Here is a 27,319-nt window from a genome sequence, read left to right as displayed (position 1 = left end):
ATATGTGGCATAATGCTCATTACTTACCGTTAGAGCTTTGGAACGGTTAGCAAGAAGGTTCTTGATTTCAAGTGCAGCTTTTGACACCAGCTGTACAGGGTTGTTTTGCTTCACGTCATAGTATCTTTGAGACTGGAGGAAAATCTGAGAGGGAGAGAGAGAGAGAGAGAGAGAGAGAGAGAGAGAGAAAGAAAGAGTGGTTTAAGGTTTCAGGTTTGCTTGCTGGGATTTGTCTAAAAAGCCATTTCTTATGAGCAGCTCAAAATAATAATAATAATTAAAAGCAGTCTTCTAGTGTCACAGCCTTGACAAACAGCATTGCATTCATTAAAAACATACCTGCAAATCTATTTAGTCGAATGTAAAAATTGGTCCCTATACTAAAGTTTTACCGTTGATTATATCTGATCATTTGTGCCGTTCACTCATATATGACAGAACAATCTTTGGACCAAAAAAATAATAATAATAAAAAAACACTGGTCCTCATGACCCCCATAAGTTGACTACATGTACCATTAAAGATGGCCATCAAGTATAACAGCTGGAAGCAGGAATTGTGGGCTGATGAAATTCTTTGACTTTCTCACACACTAAATAGTCTTTGCTCAGCGGCCTTGGACACAAACACGTCCAGAATGGTTTTTGTTGAGAATGGCTGATAGAGATGCTGAAGCAGTTTTGCTCCTTTTGAAGTTGTTTTAGTTCACTCAAAATGAAAATTCTGTAATCATTTATTCACCTTCATGTCACGACTCTCCTTCATCCCTGAAAAGAGAACTCTAGAACTTCTGCGCTAGAAAGTCCCATTCCTTTTCTGCAGGGAAGTAAGAACTTCTAAAACTAAGACAGCATCTACTATAAGCTTGGATTTTGATCATCAAAGGTATATGTTTCTGAGGAAGCCATCAGCCTGCATTATTTCAACTTCATTTTTAAATAATCGTGTTTTACAATGAAATTCCTGGTGAAAAACTACATTACCCATCAAATCAGAAAAGGTCCACAATTCAGAGAACAGCAAAAAAAAATTGTGTAAAAGTAAAAATTATTTTGTACCCACCCACTCCCATGAAGCACTTTAAATGAAGTAATCTCCCTATGCTCTGAAACTTAAATTATTGTATATATTTGTGTTTGTTTGTACATATTTGTGTAGTTGTATATTTCTCCATAATTTTTAATTCAATTATGTCATTCACACTGCTTTTTGTGAATATTTTTTCATTTATTAAAGCTGTTAAACCACTTGTATCTTTGCATTTTTGTCCAATTTTCAATTTTTTTAATTAAAAGTTATGATTTAAATCGTAGCTGGCTGGTTTGGTTCATGACATATAATGCTTTGAAAGTAATGAGGAAAACTAAAATCCGGAACCAAAGCTGATTAAAATGTGGCTGGCCACTGTAACACTCTGTACAATATATGCTAACTACCAAGCTAATGTGACTCGAATTTGTATTTGTTTTTATAGCAGTATATGAAATATTCATAGCTGCATAACATCTGTTTAGCGTGCTGAAAAACAAATGTGTGGTCTTACTTCTTGGAGCTTTTGTCTACCGGTCTCAGCATCTATCAACTGAACTAGCTCCTCCTGCATCTGCATCGCCCATTTCCGGGTCCTGTAAACACATAGAACCAGATTTAGTTATTAATCACTGATCTTACCCTTCTTAAAGAACACTTTCAGTACTTCTTTGAGACCAGAGCAAAAACTACCAGCCATGTGTTTTAAGATCATTTTGTGTGTTTATCTGTTCAAATCGCAAGGAGATATAGCGGCAGAGCCAAAGAGGGGTTCAGTGTGGCCCTATACCCTCCTGACATGTTATTACAACGTTAACACAATGTCAATCATTGCAATTTCAAGAGTGAATCCCTAAATTAAATGTGGATATCTTTGGAGCGTGTGGCTGCTGGTCCTCTTAGCAATATGAAAAACAAAACTTTTAGTCAAATTTTGGATGGATTGATTATATATATATATATATATATATATATTAGGGGTGTAACGGTTCACAAAATTCACGGTTCGGTTCGATACGATACACTGATGTCACGGTTCGGTTCGGTTCGATACGTTTTAGATAAAGCAAAATGTAAAAACATCTCAACTTTTCAGAATGCTGCAAGCGCACCGCGGGTCATGTGACAAGAACCAACCAATCAGCTTCATCCTTTCCCGTAACAAGGTTGAGAGCTCAGCCAAGATGAAGGAACAGCTGATCATAGTTGTATATGGATTGCAATTTTGAAATAAATTTAGTAGCAGAGCTACTGCAAGCGATTTTTAGAGCTGCAAATCCATTTATCCTTCGCTGAAATTTCCGCGTCTCATGGAGAGAGCACGTCATTGTTGCTTAGCAAAGACAGACGCCTCATGAGCGCTTCTGCCCGAGCGCTTTGGAAAGGAGGAGAAAGACGTGCTTAGCGTTTTCCACGCGTTTTTAGGAGCGATATGTGAACGACCCCTAAGGCGCTCGCTCACTCAGCACGCGCTGAAGGCTCGTTGCAAAATGTCTAATGCATTTAACAGACCAGAAATATAAGATCCTAAAATAACCAACAGGTCTGGTGTTTGGGTTGGATTCCCTGTAAGCTATAGTGTCTAAATGCTGCAGGGATAGTTTGCTGCGTGCATGTTTCTCCCTTTTTTCGTCTTTTCCCAGATAGTACTGACGCATATATCCCAGATATTCCCGCTGGTGTTTTTTTTTTTTTTTTTTTTTTTTTTTGTAATCCCGCTGGTGTATTATATGGCATTATAGCTTAAAGGGAATCCAAAGTGCACCCAAACACCAGACCTGTTGGTTATTGGAGGATCTTCTCATTTCTAGTCTGTTAAACGCATTGGCTATTTTGCAACGAGCCTTCAGCGTGTACTGAGTGAGCGAGCGCCTGCTGAGTAGCCTAACATAAACATATAAGATGGTGTTTTTTTCTTCTTCGGGAGTGTCAGGGGCGTTGCCTGTTACGTTGTTTGGGTTATTGGGCTACCTTGTTGAACGCATATCATTATATTTCTATCTCTCTCTTTTTTTTTTTTTTTTTTCAAATATAATTAATTACTCCAAAGAACCGTTCGGTATACATAATGCGTACCGCGTACCGAACCGAAAGCGTCGTACCGAACGGTTCAATACGAATACGCGTATCGTTACACCCCTAATATATATATATATATATATATATATATATATATATATATATATATATATATATATATATATATATAGTAATGGGTGCAGAAAAATCTACTCAATTCAAAGAGAAAACAATTTTTCTTTTCCCACACAAATTTCTCAGAAAACGACTTCATATCTTCAATTGGCCTCCCATTAACTTGGAAAACAAAACAAAATAAAAATAACCTAAGGAAAATATTAAAGTTTTGCAATGCATGCAGCATTTAATTCATTTATGGAAGGAAAAATAAAAACTTCTTGAGACATACTGGAACACTTATTTAAGCCGCACAAGTCATATTGACTGCCTTTAATGGTGCTGTTTTATGTCAGTTTTGGAGCATGTTCAAGTGGATATATATATATACATATATATATATATATATATATATATATATATATATATATATATATATACATATATATATATATATATATATATATATATATATATATATATATATATATATATATATATATATATATATATATATATATACATATATATATATATATATATATATATATATATATATATATATATACATATATATATATATACATATATATATATATATATATATATATATATATATATATATATATATATATATATATATATATATATATATATATATATATATATATATATATATATATATATATATATATATATATATATATATAGTGGATATATAGTATATGGATCTGGAACATCAAGATGGAGAGTAAATGACAGAAATTGTATTTTAGGCTGACCTATCATTAAAGGATGTCATGTTTAATTTGTTATGACATGAAGGGGGCTACATATAAGATCAATGATTATAAATGTTTTAGCCCCGCCCACAGTCTCAGATTAGCCCATTGCTGACCAGCACGCTGCTGTTTTAAATACTCAACATCAATCTAAAACTGTTGAGCAGACAACATGCACTGCACCTCCGTCTAAGGCAATATACAGTAATAGTATAGGAGCACGTTAAAGCAAAGCAGAATGAGTGTGGGAGAGAGAGGTATATGGGTGTCGTGTAAGTGAATCCGTACTGAGGTCCTTACCCTGTCACCACCACTATGAATCTTATCAGTGTGACTCAAAGCCACGTATGTGAGCTGACCCTGAGCATAAAACACACACAAGTGCACACTCACAAAACAAGGGCTGCAGAAAATTCACTCTTGCTGGAGGGGGATGAATTTTCTTAAAATAAAAACAATAAAAACCCTCTGTAATCCGAGATGAGGGACCACGTGTGGAAAGGTTTTATATTTAGCTCTGAATGCCAGGATATACATCACTCACACACTCTTCTTTCACACACAAATTGCCCTTACTCTTCCAGTTTGTGCTAGCTTTTTTACAGCAAAGTTCATTGACATCCATTTTTATTTTCCATTCTTGAAGGGAAATTTGTGCATGTATAGCGATTAGATATTGGACTGTCAGGAGAGCAAGAGAACATGATGGCACAGTATTTCTCAACTGATGTGCATCACAAGCTAGCTAAAATAAGTGGTTTACCATTGGGTTTAGGTTAACAACTACTACGATTGTTGAGTCACTGCACAAGTTAACGTTAAACCACTTAGGGTGCTTCTTCAGTGAGTAAATAAGTAAATAAATTAAATATATAATTATATAAATAATTATATATGTGTTTTAAAGTTTGAATAACAAATAAAAAATGATAAATGAAAACAGAATATTTATGCACAAGAAAAAACAAACAAAAGAACTTGCTAAAACAATTCCTCTCTCTGATCCCTTCTGGTGAGATGAATCATCGAAACTAATCATTGTTAATGATCAAGAGTGCCAGAATGTAGAATGTCATTCAACAATAGAAAACGCTGCCAGCCCCTTTTAGTTTAGCTGATGAGATTCAATTGAAACTCTCTTTATGAGATTACAACAGCAGTATGATCATAACCACCACAGTAGCCATAAAAACAGAGCACATACTTGCCAAGTATAGTGCTACAGCTTGGGTGAAAATGGATGTGGTGAAAAAAAGAGGGACGGAAACTTGGAGCAGTGATTGGAATATTGAGATAAGATCATCGTTTGACCAGCTGTCCGGAACCATGTGGGTGGTTAAAATCTTCAGGTGGGACAAAAATACAGGAACATGACAAAAGCCAATCACAGCGAAATGCACACTGGGAACAAACTATAAGCAAAGCAAACATCCTATGAGATAAGATGCATGACCAATCAATGGGCTCAAAACATGAAACATATGTATCCATCCAATGAGGGGAAAAAATGAAAGCCCTCAAATAGAGTGTATGAGTCAGGTTTACATCACTGGATCTTGACCTCAAGCTGTAGTTCTCCCATTTCTACAAAAACACATAGACAATTGTCGTCCCCATGCACCTATATATATATATATATATATATATATATATATATATATATATATATATATATATATATATATATATATATATATTATGAGTGTTGGAGATTTTTGCGCACCATGCAACTTGATGAACCCACTATGTGACTTTACATGGTCTGCTGTTCCTAAATGCTTCCACTTTCCAGTAACAATTATTACCGTTGACCGTGGAATATCTAGCAAGAATAACATTTCACAAACTTACTGCAAAAGTTGCAACTTATCACAGTAACACACTGCAAAATGTTCATTTTACCAAAATAAGAGTAGTTTAATATGTTTAGTACTGACCTGAATTTCACATGAAAGACATTTACATATTCGAGTCCACAAGAGGAAATAACAATTGAATTTATAAAAATGACCCAGTTTAAAAGTTTACATACACTTGATTCTTAATACTGTTTTGACATCTTACTATTTTGTAACATATTATTAATATCCAATAATTAGTACTGCATTTAACTAACATCTTCAACATACTAAATGTATAAGTTTTACTTTTGGGGGGGTTTTCACTTTGATTTGGTGCTCTTCCTTTGAGAGTATAGCCACACCTGAGCTCATTAAATCAGATATGTGAATATTCACATATTCAGGGGATCTACAGGTGTCAAAACAGTCCATACCAAACAAAAACGTTTCTATACAGTCTTCACACCTACAAACGCATGCTCCTGGGATCCAGGTGAAAACACCAGAAACAGCTGACAACAAGCAACATGTGTGTACAGTATGTCAGTGACTAAAACTGAGCTCAATTCAGACTATAGCACGTCAGATTTAGGCTTTCAGAACTCTCAGACAGCCATGGATGCAAAAATGGGCATGCAATATACGCTGCAACATACTGCATAGTTCATAGAACCAAATAAAATCCATATTTTCATCAGGCCATAAGTATAAGTGACCATTAAGGATTTATTTGACCCTTCGATCAAATGTCATTCAGTTGTATAATTAATACAGGCAGAATGTAAGTACAGCACAGAAGAATAGGGTGGGATTTAATTATATCTCTGGGGGAAAACTAGTATCACATCTGACACAAGAAAGCAGAAATAAACAAGCCACCTTCCTCTGCTGTCTCTCTCACTTCATCTGTTTAGTAATTTCTCAGCTTCATTTCTGCCAGTCTCACTCTCAATCTATCTTGTTCTTTCAGAGGGTGAAATTTGTAAATAAAAAAGTAAAACCAAGGCAGATGACTACAAGTACTCTGTTGTCTCTGGTGAGATCACATAGAGACAATGATCAGTAGACATTATACTTTACGGTCAAATTGAGTTCATTTAAGATTTATATTATATCTGCATCTTGGATTAAGTGACATTATAAAGACGCATTTATACAGTGAAAAATAAAAATATTACATTCAAAATATTATCCGGAAAATATTAAGCCTACGTAAACCTGAAGAGAAACTTAAAAAATGGTTGACAATATAAATTAAATATTAAATAATTGTTATTAATCTCAAGATTTCTGGATTTAGTTTATTGAAAAAATACTAACAAATTCAATACATTTCAACAAATTTGTTTTATTTTAATTTATATTAATTTATTAGCTTTATATTTAACAAACCCTGAATGTCAATATAAATTATTTAAAAAAATGTGATTAATGTTTCTGATTTCGTTGAAAGAGTAATATCAAATTCAGTAAATTGTAAATTCATTTTAATTGATCTATTATTGATTTACTTTATTATTAACTCAACTGAATAATCTAATGATTTCTGAATTTAGAGAAACTAACAAATGTAATATTTTTTTATAATTTGTTACACACATATACACACACACACACACACACACACACATATATATATAATATATATATATACATATATATATATATATATATATATACACACACCTACATATATATATATATATATATATATATATATATATATATATATATATATTCTATACAAATTCCATACATAATTAATTGTTATTTATTTACATGTTTAGGTATTTATTTATTAAACTTTGTGAATCAACAGACATGAATTAGATATTAAATAATTGTAATTGATGAAAATTAATTAATGAAACAGTAATATCAAAATCAGAATATACATACATTCATACATACACACACACACACACACACATATGAACTTTTCAACAGATCCCGTGGGATCCCTTGGCAGTTGCTGTACCCCAGTTTGGAAACACCTGTTCTACTGCAATCTTGCACCCAGGATCATGCAAATTCCGATTTTGAAATATTCTTAATATATCAGGTACTAAAATAATGCAGACTGCCTGTACATCTAAACAATGCTAAAAGCATCCGCGGGTTCATTCTTAGAATATTCCCTCCTTTTTTGTCCCTACCATTGAGTGGTGAAGATTCTCACACTCAGTAAGATACATCTCAGTGTGTATGTGAGAAATGTGTGAAAGAGAGAGAAAAAGAGTCAGGTAAACCCTCTGAAAAATCGCAATGACAAAAATGGATTACTTTTGCATTATCAAAATTTTCAAAAGTGTAATTAAAGCGGCATATGAATATTTCAAATTAACTCATTCTTTACCAGCAACTGATTTGAGATGGACTATTATAGGACTGTGCAAAATGCATGTTCTTAGGAACTCACATTGATCTGAGGTAACCAAGTGTGTTGCATTCGCATGCTCTGTTAACCAGCGATGACACCCAAGATAAAAGAACACTGGAGAATGTTTAGTGGGGCTGTCGCGGTGACCCACCTGCAACCTAAATTCTGTTGGCCTGCTATATTCAGCACAGTACCATCAGCATGACTTACGTGGCTCTCGGTCCCGCTGTGCCAAGGTGGGAGGGGCTGGAGCCAGACAAAGTCACAGTGACATTGTGAATGACCAGGGATGTTCTCTTAATACTGACTGTATTATTAGAAACTGTTGAAATGGAGCCAGCCCGCATTGCTGTCCTTTCAGGCACTAATTATGCACACCAAGAGATATAGTGCCAAGAAAAAGTATGTAAACCCAAGTCTTTGCGAACATTAGCTAACACCACACAAACAATTATACTCTTTCATATATTCATTGAACACATCTAACTTTCGTGTGTGTGTGTCTTCTTGGAAACATGTACTGTACATATCTCCTGTAGATTCTGAAGGGCAGTACTAAATGAAAAAAAAAAATCGTTATCCTTTTCTAAACATTTACACCCCCAGCTCATAATGCATTTTTGAACTTTTTGAAGCTTATAAGTTTAAGTGGAATTGATTTTTACTGGGAGGACAGAAATCTCTTTGGTTTCATAAAAAATTCAATGTGTTTTGAAGATTTTTATTTTTTTTTTACGAGTAATTAATGACATCAGTTTCATTTTTGGATGAACAATCCCTTCAAGGTCAGATTTTGTGGAAAGGGGAAGGAATAGGGATGTAACAATTAACTGTTTTGTACGCTGCAATTGATTATACGATAACTAACAAACTGGTAAGATTTTAAAATATTTTTATCTTAAATCTTTTATTGCCTTAATTATTTACAGTATGTGGTGAAATGTTGTGTAACAAGTGGTTTCCCTTTAATGTCCGTCTAGTTTGAACTTGCTGCTTGCTTGCAACTGCTGTGTTCACAGAAGCTTTGCGTTCAAATATTTCAACTCAAATCAATATTTTGTGTCTAATTATTTACTTAAGTGGCAAGTAGCCGTGTAATAACTAGGGTCCTTATCACCCTGTCAGGCTTTATTCTGAGATAACAACAGACTAGGTGTACATTATCCCTTACTTAAAGCTCATACAGTAAGTGCAGAACTGCTTTGTTTACAGCGGAAACCAAGGAAACGCTTTAAGCGCCACCTGCTGGCAGAGAGTGAATCTGCATCTCGTTGAGCTCAGTTTCATGCAGAGATATTTTTTTTGTATAGTTTCCCAAAACTGGTCAAACTATTCTGTTTTTACTTAATTTCTAAAATTATACAATCTAATTTTGTTTACAAACTGCTCATGTTGCATGTATGCAGCATCTTTGTTTGGATCATGCTTAAAATACAGTGGTTGCCTCTAATTTTAAATGGAAAGAGCACAGACAAAGCCTTATTTTGTTTACATGAAGAGATTAATTTTATTTGTGCTATTTATTTTATTTGGGACTTGTTTTAAAATGTAAATATAGTTTTGTTATTTACATTTACATTATATATTTACATTTTGTCATTTAGCAGATGCTTTTATCTAAAGCGACTTACAGATGAGGAAAATAGAAGCAATCAAAACCAACAAAAGAGCAATGATATGCAAGTATTATATTAGTATATTATTATAGTGTTATTTCAATTGCACTGAGAAACGTGCAAAATTTTGTCCACGCAATAATAAAAGGACACATTTAATTCATAATTTCTCTTAAATCTCATTTTGTTAAAAAAAATTTAAACTACGAAAATCATGAATCGAATCGTGAGTTGAGTGAATCGTTATATCCCTAGGAAGGAAGGAATGCAACTACAATTACATGTATTTTGTGGATGTAATATTTTTTTATATGCCTGTGTTTCTTGAGTTTGTATAATCTGAGCTTCCCTTAGGTGCATATATTGATATTATGGATTAAAACTGATTTATGTCAGAAGGAATTGCAAAATGCGAGGCCGAATCTAAATATGCCTTTTGTGCATTCTACCACAGCGGGGTGAGATTGTGTATGTGCGTGAGTGAGTCCATCAAGGAGAGTGTAGGGTTTCTTTACACATTAGTAATCTCCTCTGGCAACCGAGGCTGTCTCCACAAATATATCTCTCCTCCTTTCTGTCCCTCTTTTTCTCCTTCCTTCACTCATGGTAAGGACATCTGTCTGTCTCACTATAGCACATGTCTTAGAAACAGACATCCAGATGCACATGTCTGTTGAGCCAAGAGTATCTCAGGTTCACCAATGCTATGTTAACATATCGTATTCTAACCTTAACTAAACTTAACCACAACCCTAAACAGTATCCATGACAACACACATTGACAAATACTTTTACTCCTGATTCAATAACACATTAAATCAACCTGAAAGTCCAAAAATGCTTTTCGGGAATTCAACGATTTCAGGTCATCTTTTTTATTTTATTTCCTTTCAACTTTAATTTCTTGAGCTATTTTCATCCTAAATATACTTGTTTCCTCTTCAACCACTGTATGCCTCCAATTGTTTAACTGACACACACATCTCTCCTCCACTCTTCATTATGGACTTTGTTCAGCTTATCCTGCGTCAGTGTCATAAATAGTGAAATTGGCCTGTGAGAGGAAATGTCAAATTGATATCAACCTGTCCACCTTCCTAACGAAAATTAACCAAGGTTTTACTACAAATAAAACCTTTTGCTACACTAGCCGTAGTCTAACCATGGTATTTGTAGTAAAATTGCTTTAACATTATATATAACATTTAAATTTTTGATAAAAATGCTGTAGAACAGTAATATAATGAAATATAATTTGAAGTAACTGTTTTATATTTTAATATATTTTTAAATGTGATTTATTCCTGTAATGGCATTACTGTAGTTTTCAGTGTCAAATGATCCTTCACGAATCATTCTAATATGTTGATTTCATGCTCAAGAAACATTTCTAATTATTTTAAGAAACTTTTTTGCAACAACGTAAAAGTATTCACTGTCATATTTGATTTCAAAGGGACAGTTCACCCAAAAATGACAATTACCCCATGATTTACTCACCCTCAAGGCTTTCTAGGTGCATATGACTTTCTTCTTTCAGACGAATCCAGTCGGAGTTATATGTAAAAAGTCCTGGCTCTTCCAAGCTTTATAATGGTAGTGAATGGGTATTAATCATAATTAGTCCAACAGAGGTCCAATAAACTGCATCCATCCATCTTAAAAAGTGCTCCACATGACGCATCTTTGTAAGAAAAATATCCATATTTAAAACTTCATAAACCTTAATCTCTAGTTTCTACTGACTGCCGTATGCACGTTCATGAGAGAGTAGCATTCCAGTAGGACATAGCCATAGCGTAATCTCTGGTGAAAGTTGACGGACACAAGAATATTCTCACCGGAGCTTATGTTACTCCAGTGGTTTACGACCTGTGGGCCCCAAGTGGGTCGCGGTGGTATTGCAGGTGAGCCGCCTATTACTATTAAAATAAATAATAATATGGTTAATATATTTAAAAAGTGTCAAAGTCATAAAATAATAACATCATTTCATATACGTACTGCCGAGTTCTGCCTGGATCTGGTTTTCCCAGGATATTTTCTGTTCATTGCCAGTTCATATATAGATAGAAATCGTTATAAAGTCACAATTTGAGCATGCGTGATTTCTAAATGGCTTTATATCACGATTTTCTGCGGCCATGACCACCCGCAGTATGCTATCCAGTGATCCAATCAGAATGCAATGCACCTAGTGCGAGAACAGAACAGACTTGGCAAATGTCTACGTAACTCCAGGTTCACACACTGTCTGTGATGCGCTTTTTTTCCGAGCCCATGTTAACGGATCAGAGCGTTAACACTGCACTCGGTAAAAGGCTAGAAATAAAAACGTGCAAAAATAATATCTAGCACATGAGCATAGAGAGAGTTGTGAGTGCACAGGAGGCAGTTTAAGGGAGAGGAGACACGTTTTAAGTGCGCACATTCTCTCCGGGCGAGAGCAGCATGTATTTGAGCAAGCACGTCTCGTTTTGGAAATCGGCATGGGAGCAGAGAGATTCGCGCTTGCGCATTATTTTAATGTGCTCATTACAATAACGCACTCTCGCTGCTGCTTCTGAACCGCGTACACATACTGTATAAGCACTGCGATGTATGTGTGAACCTGTATAATGTATAACAAATCTATTTCAATGCGCTACAATTAATGAGCTCTATGAACAATGCATGGCAAAATAGAAAAAAAAGCTATGTCTAAATATTTTGTTACACGTTTACTGTAGTGATTATTTTATCTTATGTCTATTCTAGAGACCTCACAACTTTTTGATAAACAGAGATGTACAAAGTACTAGATACCCATACTTGAGTAAAAGTACAAGTGCTCTATCAAAAAAGTGACTTGAGTAGAAGTTGAAGTGCTATATCATCCTGAATGCATTTATGACTGTAAAGCATATCCGTGTGTGTCAAAATTGTGATTAAAATCGAAATCTCGAAATTGATCAAAAAAATCGCGATAGGTTTTTTTTTTTTCATATCGCATAACCCTAGTTTATTCAATAGAGACAGTTAACAATCTAGCTTCTGATTGCTAAGTTATTGACCCAACTATAGCGGGGTCAGTAAAAATTTTTGCAGGGGGCCGCACAAACATATGTGTTTGGCTGTGTGGGCCGCGAGTTGAAAAAGTTTGGGAACCACTGAGTTTCACCAATGTTATCTGCTGAAATGCCACCCTCTCGTGAATGTCTATGACATTAAGTGGAAATTACAGATTATGGCTTATAAAGTTTTTAACATAATTTATTTATTTTTTTTACAAAAATGCATAGATTCGCTTCAGAAGGCCTTTATAAACCCTGGAGCTGTGTGGAGCACTTTTTATGATGGATGGATGCAGTTTATTGGACTTCCATTGGACTACTGAATATCACCCATTTACTGCCATTATACAGCTTGGAAGAGCCAGGACATTGTTGAATATTACTCCAATTTTATTCATCTGAAAGATGAAAGGCATATACACCTAGAATGGCTTGAAGGTGAGTAAATCATGGGGTAATTGTGAGCAGTAGGAAATCAATACACAATCTTACTGCCTGTTTTAAAAGCCAGACACTGGAAAAGCTGAATAAACCATTGATCAGTTATTTTGAATATAATGGATTCCCTCTTTAGCACACATGACGAAGGATTCTGGGATATGAGCCCACAGACAAGTTTCCATTAACACTCTTAGAAACAGCAGCACACTTACTGTACTGTATTCTTCAACTGTGGAGTTCTGCACTGTACATTCATTATAATACTACGGGTGGAAAGCAGATGTGCTACTTCCACAGAATGTGGCTGACATTTGCCCCAGCTGTAAGCAATTCACAAAGTCTCCAGTTAGACTAAAGAAGATTGGAAGATAGGGGGAAAAGTCCTCCAAGTGGCCTGATGTTTCAGAGCTGAAAAAAGAACTTAATGTTTTAAAGAAAGAGTTGTAAGCATTATTTAATAGATTCAACATTTTGTGGTACTACTAAAATCCTATGAAATAATACAATTTATGAGAGTCAAATGACCATGAAAACAAAATTAGACTCAGCATAATATATGTGGGCATGGGAACAGGAAGACTGCCGCTGTGTGGGTTTACTTTAGCTGTACTCTGGGGACAAGTTTGTCTAAACCGGTCTAAATCTTTCTGAAACTCCCTTTAGCATCCTTAAGAAAAAATAAATAAATAGTGTTTCTTTATTTTTTTATCAAATTTGATTTTACACACAATTACAGTTTCATTCAATTTCGAAATCATGATAAGTAAAAATAAAAATAAAAATGAATGAATGAGATTTTATGGCTTCATTACAAGAATTCAGAAATCATGAGATCAATCATCATTTTATATTTAATCCATATCTATTGACAGACAAAATAAATAAATAAATGTTTTTTACAGCTTCATTAAATATAGAAATCATGAGATCCATCATTATATCATATTTAATTAATATCTATTGACATAGTGAATAAATAAATACCATATTGCAAAAAAATAATACATATATAAATATAATTTCAATTCAATTTCAGTTTTATTTGTATAGTGCATTTACAACAGCCCCCAGACTGACCAAAGTGTTTTACAGAACAGCAAGAATATTACACATACACTGAAAATAGACCAGAGAAAAAATTTTAACCACCCATTTAAAAATTTAAGAGGAGAATTTTAATTCTATTCTAAGAATTGGAGTAATGTGTTCATGCTTACGACGCTTTAAAAGAAGTCTGTCAGCATTTTGAACAAGCTGAAGTCAAGCAATTTGAGATTTAGATAGACCGCAATATAAAGAATTGCAGTAATCTAGACGCAGTGTAACAAACGCATGAACAGCCATTTCTAGAGTTTTTGGAGTGAGACATTTTTTTATTTTAGACAATAAACTAAACTGGACACATGTCTATCAGATTTTAAATGCTGGTCAATAATAATACCTAGGTTCTGCAGCCATGAGGATCTAAAATTGGATAAACTTTCTAGCTCAGGGCTTATACACTGAGAGTTCTCATTTAGCCTGAAAACAATTACCTCGGTCTTGTCCTCGTTTGGGCTAGCCATAATTTAACCTCCTCTAAACATTGGAGAAGAGAAGTGATCACATTGGATATTTGAGGGTCATCTGCGTAAAAAATGAAAAGACACACCATGTTTTCGTAGAATAGAGCCCAGAGGCACCATGTACAAAGAGAATAGAGAGGGAGCCAAAATAGAGCCTTGTGGAAGGCCACAGGTCAGAGGAGCAGGGGAAGAGGAACAATTTCCCAGCTTCCCTAAAAACTTTCTGTCAGATATGACTGAGATCAAGTGTATTTTAATTAAATAAATACAAATATAATTTCCTCCCAAAAAAGGGTTAGTTATTCATAATTAGATTTATATAAATGAATGAAATGGAAGAGAACAGTGGAATGTTTTCATTGAGATATCTAGGTAAATCTATTTGTGTGGAAAGGAAGAATACACTTCAAAAAGCAGTAAAATGCTGGCCCCTATGCAGTTTGCACAAGAATATTAATTGAGAAGACACAGGGAGAGATTCTGGTCCTCTGCCGTTCACCCTGAATCTGACTGAGCTTTAACTTTGCCTGAGTGTTTGAGTGACAAAAATAGCTCCCATCTGTTTTCAAAGGACTCAGCAAATAGCTACAAAAAGGCTCCCTGCTGAACTAAGGAGTTAAAAAACTGCCACAAAACACATAAGCACAGCACAAACATGTAGTGTATTAGCAAAACCTTTCTTTCTGTAAAGACCTAAAACTCTGGAGCCGTAGTTCAGAGTTAAACCCACGCCACAAATACTGTGTACAGGGTGATTTCCAAAGGGCAAATAATGCTCATTCTGAATCTTCACTCCGTGAATAAGGCTAGAAACAGGAAAGGCCCACGTATCGAACAGCTTAAGCATGAAATTTGATTATGCTTGTAGTCAAAGTGCAACATGGCGAGAACTCTGACGTAAATGTTGTAGAAGAGCGATTCAAAGATGAAGAGAGGCTAACTGATCCAGTACTATCATCCCAGAGGCACAGAAACCTGAAACATGAGGCTCCAGATCAAAAGCTCCAAAATGGTTTTGTACAGTCCCAAACATCTTCTTCCCAGCATGCACTATTTAAATGTTATTGTGTCCATTTGTATCACTTTTAGACTTAGTCATCTACTCAAAATGATCAGTTTTAATAATCATTTTGCTGTCCATGTACACCACAGTTTGAACATTTGGTTTCATTATTATTATTTTTATTTGGCAAGGATGCATTAAATTGATCAAAAGTGTTAGCAAAGACAGTGTTGCAAAAGACTATTAAAAATGATTTTGAACTTTATACTCGTTTAAGAATCTTGAAAAAAATCTAATTTTCCACAAAAACAATAAGCAGCACTTTTTTTCCCTTTTTTACATTGACAATAATAAGAAGCATATCTTTACCAAAACGTCAGCATTAGATTTATTTCTGAAGGATCATGTGACAATGAAGACTGGAGATATGGCTAATGAATATTCAGCTTTGCTATCAGAGGGGGAAAAAACGCATTTGAAAATATATACAAATATAAAACAGTTATTTTAAATTAGAATATTTTGCAACAGTGTAGTTTTTTAAATATTTTGATCAAATAAATGCATCCTTAATAAGCATAAAAGACTACTTTCAAAAACTTACCGACCTCAAATGTTGGAACGGTACTGTAAATGATGGTGCTTCAGTTCAGTCAACATGCAAACTGTTTACTTTATTTTTTAAGTTCTCAGCTAAAAAAGACTGGGATCTGAAGCAGACAGGCTCTGCTCTAGGAGGTTAGGGTTTGTGCAAACAAAGGCAGACTCGCAGATCAAGAGGAAAAGGGGCTCAGAATGACAAGAAAGAAGGGAAGGGGAACCACAGTACAGAAAAAGATATTACTAATGTGACATTTCTCAGTGAAATATGATAAAATGCACCAGAATTTGTGATGTCAGCTGAAAAGGAAAGTCATTTTAGAAAGAAAACAAGTTACTAAATTTTGACAAAAGACTATGAAGATGACTATTTTGTCAATTTATAACAGCATAAACCAACAAATCATTCTTAATGAGACCAGGAACATGCATTGGGTAAGTAAATAAACTGGATTTTGATTTTATGTCAACTTTAACTTGTTAGTTACACGTACACATATACATACATGCTCACAACACAGATCAGACACAGGCCTAAGGACATGAGACTGTGATATGCATATTACCGAATTCTGTCTCAACCCCAAACAATCTTTCAAGCAAAGAGTGCAATCTGATTGCATGCATTTGACAGATGAGTGCTTCTACGCCTTGAGCTGTTCTTGTGTCCGATCTGTCATAGAGAGGGATTATATCAGTTTGAAGATGTTGTGAAACACTCTAAATCCCAACAACTGTAATACCAGCAAATGAGGGCACAGGACCGAAAGCATGGTCTTTGAGCAACTCATACACTCGTAAGAGAGCGGACAAGTACAGCATCTAAAGGTAATCTTATGGTCATTATACAGTAAAAAAGACAAGGTTTCACGTGCTTGCATTTAAAATAAAATAAACAGGTGATAGGCTCTGCTCAACTATAAATAACTCGCAGGACACAGGTGGCACATCAGGTTTTAAAACCACTTGGAAACCTCTATGGACACATTGGCAATTGAATCGCCATTGGCTAGTACATTTTTTAGTTTACTCACATATTACTTTATATATATATATACATGTTTGTAAAATGACACGTTTTTTATATCTGAAATTACACTCTTAACATCAGTCAGTCAAGCATTATAATATGATAATCAATATTATTTAATGATAGAACTTAGAAATTAGAATTTAAACTTGAAAACCATGTATGAATGCATATTAGTCATTTTAACTGAACTTCGGACTGGAGGTGGTGCTTTTTTGTCATTCAGTGTTTCTGTTAAAAAAAATTATAATTGCAAATACCAACAACAATACTGATAAGATAATAATGATTCGAATTTTACTAATAAGAACAATGTAAAATGCAGGTTATGTGCGTTCCCTCAAACTGATTTGCTGAAATCAAAACGGATGATATTAGGTGAGCACCAGCCAATGATATTGCTGCTTGCGCATTAGTTCCGCCTACTTAAAAAAAAAAAACGGCAGTTCTTAGAAGCTGAATAATTCCAAAGGAACACAGGTATTTTGACAGGAAAATACAACAAAGAATATTGTTTATATGTAATGTGTCAATTCTCTCTATCTCTCTCTCTCTCTCTCTCTCTCTGCGTGTGTGAAACAAAGTGACGGCGAGTTGTGCGCCTTCACACTAGAGTTTACGGTACGTTAAATACTGAGCGGCAACCTTCTGGTCTCTCTTGTGAAACCAACACAGAAGTGACTAAAACTGCAATTCATCGAATGGCCACTAGAGGCTGGCTCAGTCCCAGGCTCTCCATGTTAAAATATCCAACTTTACAGCAGAAAAAAAGTGGTTTTGGTCTATATAGCTAATTTTGCCCTTCATACAACTGTGAGGGGGATGATTTTTTTTTTATATATAACTCGTCCATTTAAATTATATTAAAGTTCTGCATAATTAAGGGCGTGGTTACTTGAGTGACAGGTGGATTGCTGTTTGCTGTCACCACGGTCAAGCTAGGTGGGTGTGGTTTCAGCAATCAGCTCCCGCCTCTTTGCCCATTTTCGATTATCCTGGAGTGACACGAGGTGATGCGCTGCCAAGATGGTGACTGCCCATTTCGCCCACTTTGAGCTTCAAAAACACTCTTCCGAAATCTACGCGTGATGTCACGGACACTATGTCCATGTTTTTATACAGTTTATGTTAAATACTAGAGCATTGCACATCCATTCAGATGAACTGTAAAATAGCACAGATCGCTTGATGGAGAGAGAAACTCTGATGCACTCAGTCAGAGTTCGGCGAGTGAAACTATATCTGTGCTAAACTTAGACTTAGCATCCAACTCACACACTGACGAGTAAAATCAGAGAATTAAATAGCCTTTGGCTAATATTAGAAATCATTTAGTCGCCCAGAGTGAAGATTTAGTTGCATGCAAGTGATTTACTCGAAATGTAGAGGGCTGGCTTGTCTGGTACTAGCAGCCTTGCTGGTGTTAGAAGACACACACAAAATTCATTTGTTAAGAGACTACACTTTAGGTTTATAGTTTATAATTTAAATTAAAGATTTAAAGGGACAGCTCACAATTTCTGCCATCACTTTATTACCCTCATGCCTTTTTAAACTATGACTGTCTACCTTATGCAGTTCTTCAAAAAAAAAAAAAAAAAAAAAACTTTGACTTCCATCTTATGGACACAGAGATATTTATCAAAATATCCCATTTATATGTTTCACAGCATTTTTCCGGTGATCCAGTCCAGGCAGAAAAATATATTTATATATATATATATATATATATATATATATATATATGGGATACTTTTCAAAGAGACTTACAAATGAGTACAATAAAAGCAGTCAAAACTAACAAAAGAGCAGCAATGTATAAGTGCAAATTACAAGTCTCTAATAAATAAATAAATATATATATATATATATATATATATATATATATATATATATATATATAAAGTTTTTCAGCACCTGGAGGTTTGGTTTGGTGCTCAGACTGCTCATAGCGTTCACATAATAAAATAATGAACAAAATAATTAAGTATGATAATACTATTATATTTTAAAATAAAAAGTTTTTAATAAAAATGCATTATCAAGAATATTTTATTTTGGTGAGTTGAAGTGAATTCATTCAGTAATAGGATGTCACGGAACATGCCAAAAGAAAGAGTTTCCATAAAAGAAACAAATAAAATGACATATGTTCATCACACATTTTCTCCTTGAAATGTAGTAAACGAATCATATGAACCACTTTCATGCTACTTCTATGGGCATTTTGTGTTCTATTTTGAGGCTTGAAATCTTCAGTCACCATTCAGTGTCACTCTATGGTGAAGATATTCTACAAAATGTATGTTTTTGTCCCATAATGAAAATACCGAACGACATGCATAATGATTACATTTCACAGATTTGTTACTTATTTATTTATTTTATGAACTATCCCTTTAACTGAACACGCCGCCTCGGAAACGCGACGCAACGGCCAAATATTTCCGTCTGACGCATGTGTATCTACATTATACCAGCAACTGTATCAAAAATAGCGCACACGGAACGCGAAACGCCCCCTGTGTAAACGCGTCCTTAAACTTCTCTATCTTCCGCTCTTGGAATACAAAAACTTTTAAAATTATCGTCAACAATCATTTTCGACAGCAAGAAGTGCAACAACCCAGGAATCATAACAATAATAAGTTTTGTTCTGTCTACTTACAGATGGGAGTCGGGAAACTGTATAGCACTTCCATGGCTGAATAAAGACAGAAGTAGAAGAAGAGCAGCGGACAATCTGAGCGCATCCATTATTCTTCTGACTGACATCCAACAGACGAGTTTCTCCCACTAAAATCCACTGAAGTGACCCTCTTAGAGCAGCCGAGCTTCCGCCATGAGCGCCGCTACTTCCACAAACAAATCACAGATGCTTTTGGTCCCTCCAGCTACTTCTGCCTTTGCCCTGTTGAATTAGTTCAGATGTTTCTCCAGAGATGTGGAGACTGGCAGGGGGAGTCCGGTGTGGGGCGTCTCCGTGTCTCTCCGGTTTTCCAGTACGTTAACGAGTCTGTTTTAGACTGTGCGCGCTGTGGCGGATCAGTTTCCACACGCCCCCCCACCCATCTGCGCGCGATCATCATCACGCGTGTCGCTCCATACAAGGAGCGCGCGCCGCACAGCTGATGCGCCCTGCCAGGCATCAGAACTCATATCTTTGAATGACAAGAAAGTTATAGAGTTTCATCAGATAGATAGATAGATAGATAGATAGATAGATAGATAGATAGATAGATAGATAGATAGATAGATAGATAGATAGATAGATAGATAGATAGATAGATAGATAGATAGACATTTTAGCATACTTTATTATGCAATTTTGGATTTATTGTAGTGAAAAGTGAATATTTCTCAAGGTAGATTATAGAAAAAAATCAAATTTCTATAGGAATACAACATGCAAGTAAAGTTTTAGTTGAAAATAAAATAAAAACTATTATTATATAATTATGCTATTGTTACTCCAAAAAATAAAGATAGTGTTGAAATTAAGTTGACATTTTGTGACAATGATAGTCACAACTGAACCTGCCATTAAGCAGCCTATTGTAGTTTTAAGTAAAAAATGTATAATTAAAACCTTAAATTGAAAATTTTGCAAATGGTTTTATAAATGTATAGCCACAGTCTCACTTATTGCTGACAGATTGTCAGGAACACAGACAGACAGCAAACTGTCATGAAGACATGACTTATTAAGTTATTTCCAAGTTTTCCATAAACAGCTACTAAAAATTGCAATAAAAGATTTACTCATGAAAAGACTTTATTAAATGCATTGTATTCAGTAGCTAGCTAACATAGCTAACACGTGGAGGAGAAATTGCATTTCTTTAGTAAATAACTTGGGCTAGTTTTCAGCACATGCACAAACTTTTTTTGATTATTATTAGTATAAGCTTGTTAGTATAAGATAAATTACTTGCATAAGTAAAAACTTCTGAATGGTCATTAAAAAGTCGTGCTGCATTTGTAACAGAGCCGGATCAACTGTCAAAACTGATTAAAAGCAGTCACAGCTAAAGGCCATAGCATTGCATCAGTACAAACACCAGGGGCACACACCATTCATAAGAGCATCACAGTGAAGCATGGAGGCGGTAACATCATGTTATGGGTGTGTTGCTCTGCAGTAAGGACTGGAGCACTTCTGAGGATAGAAGGAAAAATGGATGGGGCAAAATAACGTCAAATTCTGCTACCCTCTGCCAGAAAGATGTCAATAGGAATAAGGTTAATATTCCAACATGACAGTTACCCAATGTACACAGCAAAACTGAGCACACAGAGGTTAAAGGAGAAAAAGATGAATGTCATTGCATGACCTTGTCAGAGGCCAGAATTAAACCCCACTGAAAATCAATCATAAATTGTACTTAACTTGAGCAGTTCTGCAATAAAGACTGAGCAAATACTGCTAGGTGTAGATATGCAAAGTTACTAGAGACAGAGACCCAAACAGACTAAAGGCTAGTTCATCAAAAGTTAGTTCAACAAAATACTGACAAAAGAGGATCATCCTTTTTCCAACTCAGTGATTCAGTTATTTATTTATTTTTATTTTTTCTGACATGTTGGTGTTATATCTTTCACTTACCTGAGTAAATCCAGCTGGATAAAACAAAGTCTGTTTCCGTCTTCATTTCAGGCTGCAAAGCGAAAAAATGTCGCTGCATTGAAAGTAACATAAAAAAAAACGTTAGATGAATGTATGAACTTTTTGCAGGTTATGATTTGTATGTTTTGAAAAGATATGCAGTGTTTGCTGTCTGGATGCAGCTGAGGGGAGGTGAGCTCACCGGAGGACCGCATTAACTGAGCAAACAAGCAGCTAACTCTGATCTCAGCAAACATGAGGATTTACTCTAGGGTGTATTCAAAGAACTGTGTGATTGTGTGTATTTGTGTTTGTGTGTGCGTGTGCAGGAAAATGGAGTGACCACTTAATGCATCTGTAGGACAAATTACACATTAACACTAAGAGATACTGCAGGTGATATTTATAAGACCAGATAGCAGAAATGATCTTCAGTTAAATGATATCTAATTGTATCTACTGTATCAAACGCACCATTTATTGATTGATTGATTGTTTGTTTCTGAAGCCGTCTCCTTCTGATGTGTTTTTGCTTCCTCGATGTATAGACGCCCAGGTCGCAGCAGTACATGAAGACAGAAACTCATTCTCATAATAGCATCCTCACAGATCCAGCAGCACACTCATAACCTCATTTTAAGTGGATTACAGGGTTTTAGTTAGATTATGGGGTATTAGTAAGAAGCAACATCCAACACAAACGCAACCAATTCAGAACACAATTTGTTTGCATTTCCAATATGGTATGGCTATGACGCATTCCTTCTTGTCAGGGTGTCTATCACTGTGCAGGGAGCAAACAGCGTGATGCATATGCAAACATGAGGTCATCAGGAGTTCATGGTTCATACCCTAGCATGTGAGCTACAGAGCGGGCAGGTAGGGCAACCGCTGTACACACTTTCCACAGATTAACTGATCTCAATCGTCGCCTAGCAACCCAACACTATCTATTCACAGCTATGGGAGTTGCCCGAGTTAGTCCAACTCTGAAGCTGAAGAGGATGTGCTCTTTAAAAGGCAGACGATGAATGAGAGTAAGTCTGCAAAAGAGAAAAGGCGCAAGGGAAGCCATTTTTTGGATGCAGGAAAGGAATAAGAAAGGGTAGCATGCCCCGTGAGTGAGGTCTGTTTACTCAACTTCCACTAAATGAGCTCATACAGGCTGACAGGTGATGCCAAAGAGAGCACTGTTGTACATTTACTGACATCAGGGTGTGTGGTTGTGTTATAGATCCCTCTGTTGGGATTACACTGAGTGCTGCTGGTGGGTTTTATTGCCACTTGGAAATGGTACAGCTGTTGGGGGAGGTAGAGATCATGGGGGTAAAATATGAGCGAGTGCTATGTTTTTTTTTTTTTCGTTTTTTTTTCTTAATGCTCCGTCCCTTTAAAGCCCCGTCTAAAGTGGACTATCAAAATAAAGTGTTACCAAAAGTTCCAAACAACAGCATTTAATCCAAATAGAAATCTTTTCTAACAGTGCAAATGTCTTAACTGTCACTTTAAATCAATGCATACCTGCTAAATAAAAGTATTTCTTAATATATATATATATATATATATATATATATATATATATATATATATATATATATATATATATATATATATATATATATATTACTGACCCTAAACCTTTGACAAATAAAATACATTTCTTTAGTATCTTTCATCCTATCCTTGTCCCTTTCTGTAAGGCAGATGAACCTATACATTTTGGGGTTTTTTGAACTTTGATCTCGACAATGTTTTGGATTTATTGAAAAAAAAATTCTGTATTTGAGAAGCACGCAACCTTGCGATGCTGTTTAGTCTCTATCTGATACACGTCAGTTTTTGCTAATATCTCCAGGGAAAGCAGCTGCAGTACATTTCCAGTTTATTTTTTTATATTGTTGAACTACCGTGAAAGTCATAAATTATAAATGCAGACCTAGAAAAAATAAACAAGACTCTGTGCGCAACCTGAGCCTGGTTATGATGATAATAATAAGTGCAGTATATAAATTTAGACCTCGTGTGTTGCTTGAATTTTTAACATAGTCATTTGGCAGGCCAAATCAGCCTTATGCTCTGTCTCTGTCCTAGTAACTAATGGTTGTGTGTTAATATTTAATGTTGGTCTAATAATTTTCCTTGCTTAGCTCTTTAGGTGTAGGTAGATTTATTTGGGAACCATTTCCAGAGGAATACTGAGTTTTTTAGATTAAATGAAGCAGCTTTGTTTTAGATTTTCCCCCAAAAATACTATCAACTGTGACCATCAATGTGGGGCACCATGTGTCACTCCTGAATCAAGACCCAGAGCTGATTCTGTAAGCAGTTTTAGCTAACTGGGTTGCTCATCTGCAGAAAAGGCTTTTGTTCTTAAAATGTTAATTAAACAGCAGAAGAAATGAAACCTACAGTATGTCTCTTTACATGACAGAAAACAAACAAACAAAATTGGAAAAATGCATGCAAACAAACGTTTTTGTCCAAAGGCAATGTGAATGTTTGGACGTGAACTGACTTTCTCGTCAGAAAAACATGCATTGGGAATGGTGGTGGAGGGGGGGGGGGCATCTCTGTCCTTATACTTGGCTGCCCTTATTGTGCTTGTAGGCCTCAGGATTGTAGAGAATAATCTGTCAAATACATCCTTATAAAAAATAATTGGGTTGCTTTTCAGAATATTTATTATTACCATCCTATTGTATTTAATGCAGCAACACTTCTTTATTAATTTAAGTTATAATTAAAAGAGTACTAAAAAGAAATGCTTTGTAAAAATCACGCCTTTCCATCACTCATGGTTTGCCAAGTGTAATTTATTAATTAATCTGTCCCATGGAGATTGTTTCCAAGGCAACTGAGGACATCGACATTTTAACAGAGTCCCATAAGTTACATACGAGTTTGGGAATGTTAACTGCCAGGTTTGTTGCCAGACAAGCATGTGAGATATAAATGCATGCTTAAGATCCTAACGGCCTTAGCGTTTGCAAAGATTTTCACGACTGATCACAAAATATTAATGAATTGCGCCAAAGACAATTTGCAATTTGGCAGCGCAGCCATCCATCAACAGGCTTCCATTGTTAGGATCGTTTTTTTTTTTTTTTTCGAAATATTGGAGCTGAGAATACAGATGGATGCAGCTCTAACAGGGCAAGCAGAACGAACTGTTTCATTTACACTTCACCCAAAAAGATGACAAATGCTGTGAAAACAATATTCATACTGAAGTAAATTATCTAAGAAAATACTTAACACTTAACTAATATCTATCTTGTATTTATTTATCTTGCCAATACAATATTATTGTGGTTGTCTCATTAGGAGAGAGAGAAATATGCTAGTGAGCTTTTGCTTGAGTACCGCAAATTCAACAGAAGCGGTCTTCTGAATCATACTGTAAACTGATCTAAAGCACTTTGTGTAACTTCACACCACATGACAGGTGCACGTGCTCAACAGGTGGCATTACTGCCACTTACTCAACATGGAACATTCTCTGGGTTTCAGAAGATGTTGGTGATGAGAATTGCACATTTTCAAGCTTCAGACTGGAGAAGGAGGTTTATAGCAGCTGGAGAAAGTGATCTGTTGGCATTGTCAATCATCTCTGACATGGAAATATGCTAATTGAAAATCTTGCACCTATATGCTCATGCACATGCAGTTTCATTAATGTTAACTAAAACTAAAGATATTTGTTCTTGTCCATTGAAATAACATGTCTCTAAATATTAGATAGCCTACAGAAAAGAAGAAAGAAAAAAAAAAAAAAAAAATCAGCATCCAAAATGTATTAAAAATTTAACGAATTAAAGTGAAAATAAAAAAATCAAGCTAACTCAAAATATACTCTAAATACTCTATCTATAATATTTCTAAATAGTCTATCACCTGAGCTATAAATACCATGTGATTTATCACTCTAGAGCTGCAGGAATTTATATCATTTAAGGGAAGATACTAACCATAAATTGTAATTTGTAAAAACAGACATTATAGATGAAACCCTATTCTGTTTGTATTATCCTTCCATAATTCAGCCTTGACAAAACCATATTTAAACATTGCTCAATTCAGATTGAATAGAATATTCAAAAAAAAAAAAAAAGAAAAGAAAAAAAAGAAACGACCACCTTTTGAGATTTGATTTGCGAGGTCTGACATTCTCAAACCTAGTTTTAAAAGCCATAGATCTCACTGTATCATACAGCTGTTCATGTAAGGCTGACTTTGTAAACATCAGTAAAGGTCTGCTTATTCAATAAGAGCCTAGATGGGCCGGCTGTTTACCCAGATAGCTGAGGTGTAATTGTGTTACTATGTCTAATGGCTCACTTCATACAGAGCGTCACATGCTAAGGAAGAAAGAAAGCATGTGGACAAGGGAGTGGCAAGCTAGATTAAACGCTTGCTGGAGGTTTAAACTCAGAATCAGCAAGATCTTTAAACTGGTCTAAGCAGAAACAACCTCTATCATTATTTGAACATTCCTCAGCTAATCAGTTTCAAGGTTGGTGGCTGTGGAGAAACATATTGGGCATAAAAAATGGAACAACGAGGCTTTAATTGTAAGCAGCATGAGGTTTGTGCGTGTGTCATCAAAGCCAAAGTGAAGAGCATCAGTGTAGATCTTTGATAATCAAACAGCTCCTTAGAAGTCCACATCTGAACCTTTGAAGAGAGAGACACAATGCTGATAAAAGAGAGAGAGAGAGAGAGATAGAGAGAGGGAGAGATGTCCTCTGATCAAAGTGGACACCCACAAAATCTCCCTCGTCCTCTGTTGTCTCTCTCACCGTGTCTGACAAATCTATTACGTTACGCATTGAGTCACAGCATCTGAATCTACCTCATGAGAACACTCTATATAAACACCTGAAAAAATCAATTGAATAGCAGTATAATCCAAAGTCGGGCAACAGGTGAGTCAGTTTTTATATAATCAATCACACAAATTGCTATAAACACAAATTAATTACAAGAATTAAAAATGAACTTATTTGGTCAACTCATCTGATGCTGAGTGAGTGAGGCTGTGATTGTCTATTTTTGTTAAAGAGTTACTCCACCCTAAAATGACATTTTTGTTTCATTAATCACTTACCCCCATTTCGTTCCAAACCCATAAAAGCTTTGTTCATCTTCGGAACACAATTTAAGATATTTTGAATGAAAACCGGGAGGCTTGAGACTGTCCCATGGACTACAAGGTAAATAACAGTGTCAAGGTCCA

The 27,319-nt window shown here is 35.3% G+C and overlaps 1 protein-coding gene across 4 annotated transcripts in view; it reads right to left on the bottom strand.

The window, feature by feature from the left end:
• Positions 1-20,529, bottom strand: part of cacna2d1a (calcium channel, voltage-dependent, alpha 2/delta subunit 1a) — a 69,728-nt gene extending 49,199 nt beyond the window's left edge. For 3 of the 4 annotated variants that reach the window (XM_026209654.1, XM_026209657.1, XM_026209656.1), the window contains exons 1-3: positions 20,146-20,529; positions 1,545-1,626; positions 28-144 (exon numbers count right to left, since the gene is read on the bottom strand). In XM_026209654.1, the coding sequence (XP_026065439.1) occupies positions 28-144; positions 1,545-1,626; positions 20,146-20,252 (306 nt within the window). In that variant the 5' untranslated portion in view covers positions 20,253-20,529. The remainder of the gene's footprint in view (positions 1-27; positions 145-1,544; positions 1,627-20,145) is intronic. The other variant, XM_026209655.1, reaches the window with a different exon arrangement.
• Between the last annotated feature and the right edge of the window lie 6,790 nt (positions 20,530-27,319).

The sequence above is a fragment of the Carassius auratus genome, chromosome 29 (assembly GCF_003368295.1).
Source record: "Carassius auratus strain Wakin chromosome 29, ASM336829v1, whole genome shotgun sequence".
In the NCBI taxonomy this organism is placed as follows: Eukaryota; Metazoa; Chordata; class Actinopteri; order Cypriniformes; family Cyprinidae; genus Carassius; species Carassius auratus.
Note: the sequence above shows the minus strand (reverse complement) of the source record. Positions and strands in the feature narration are given on the sequence as shown.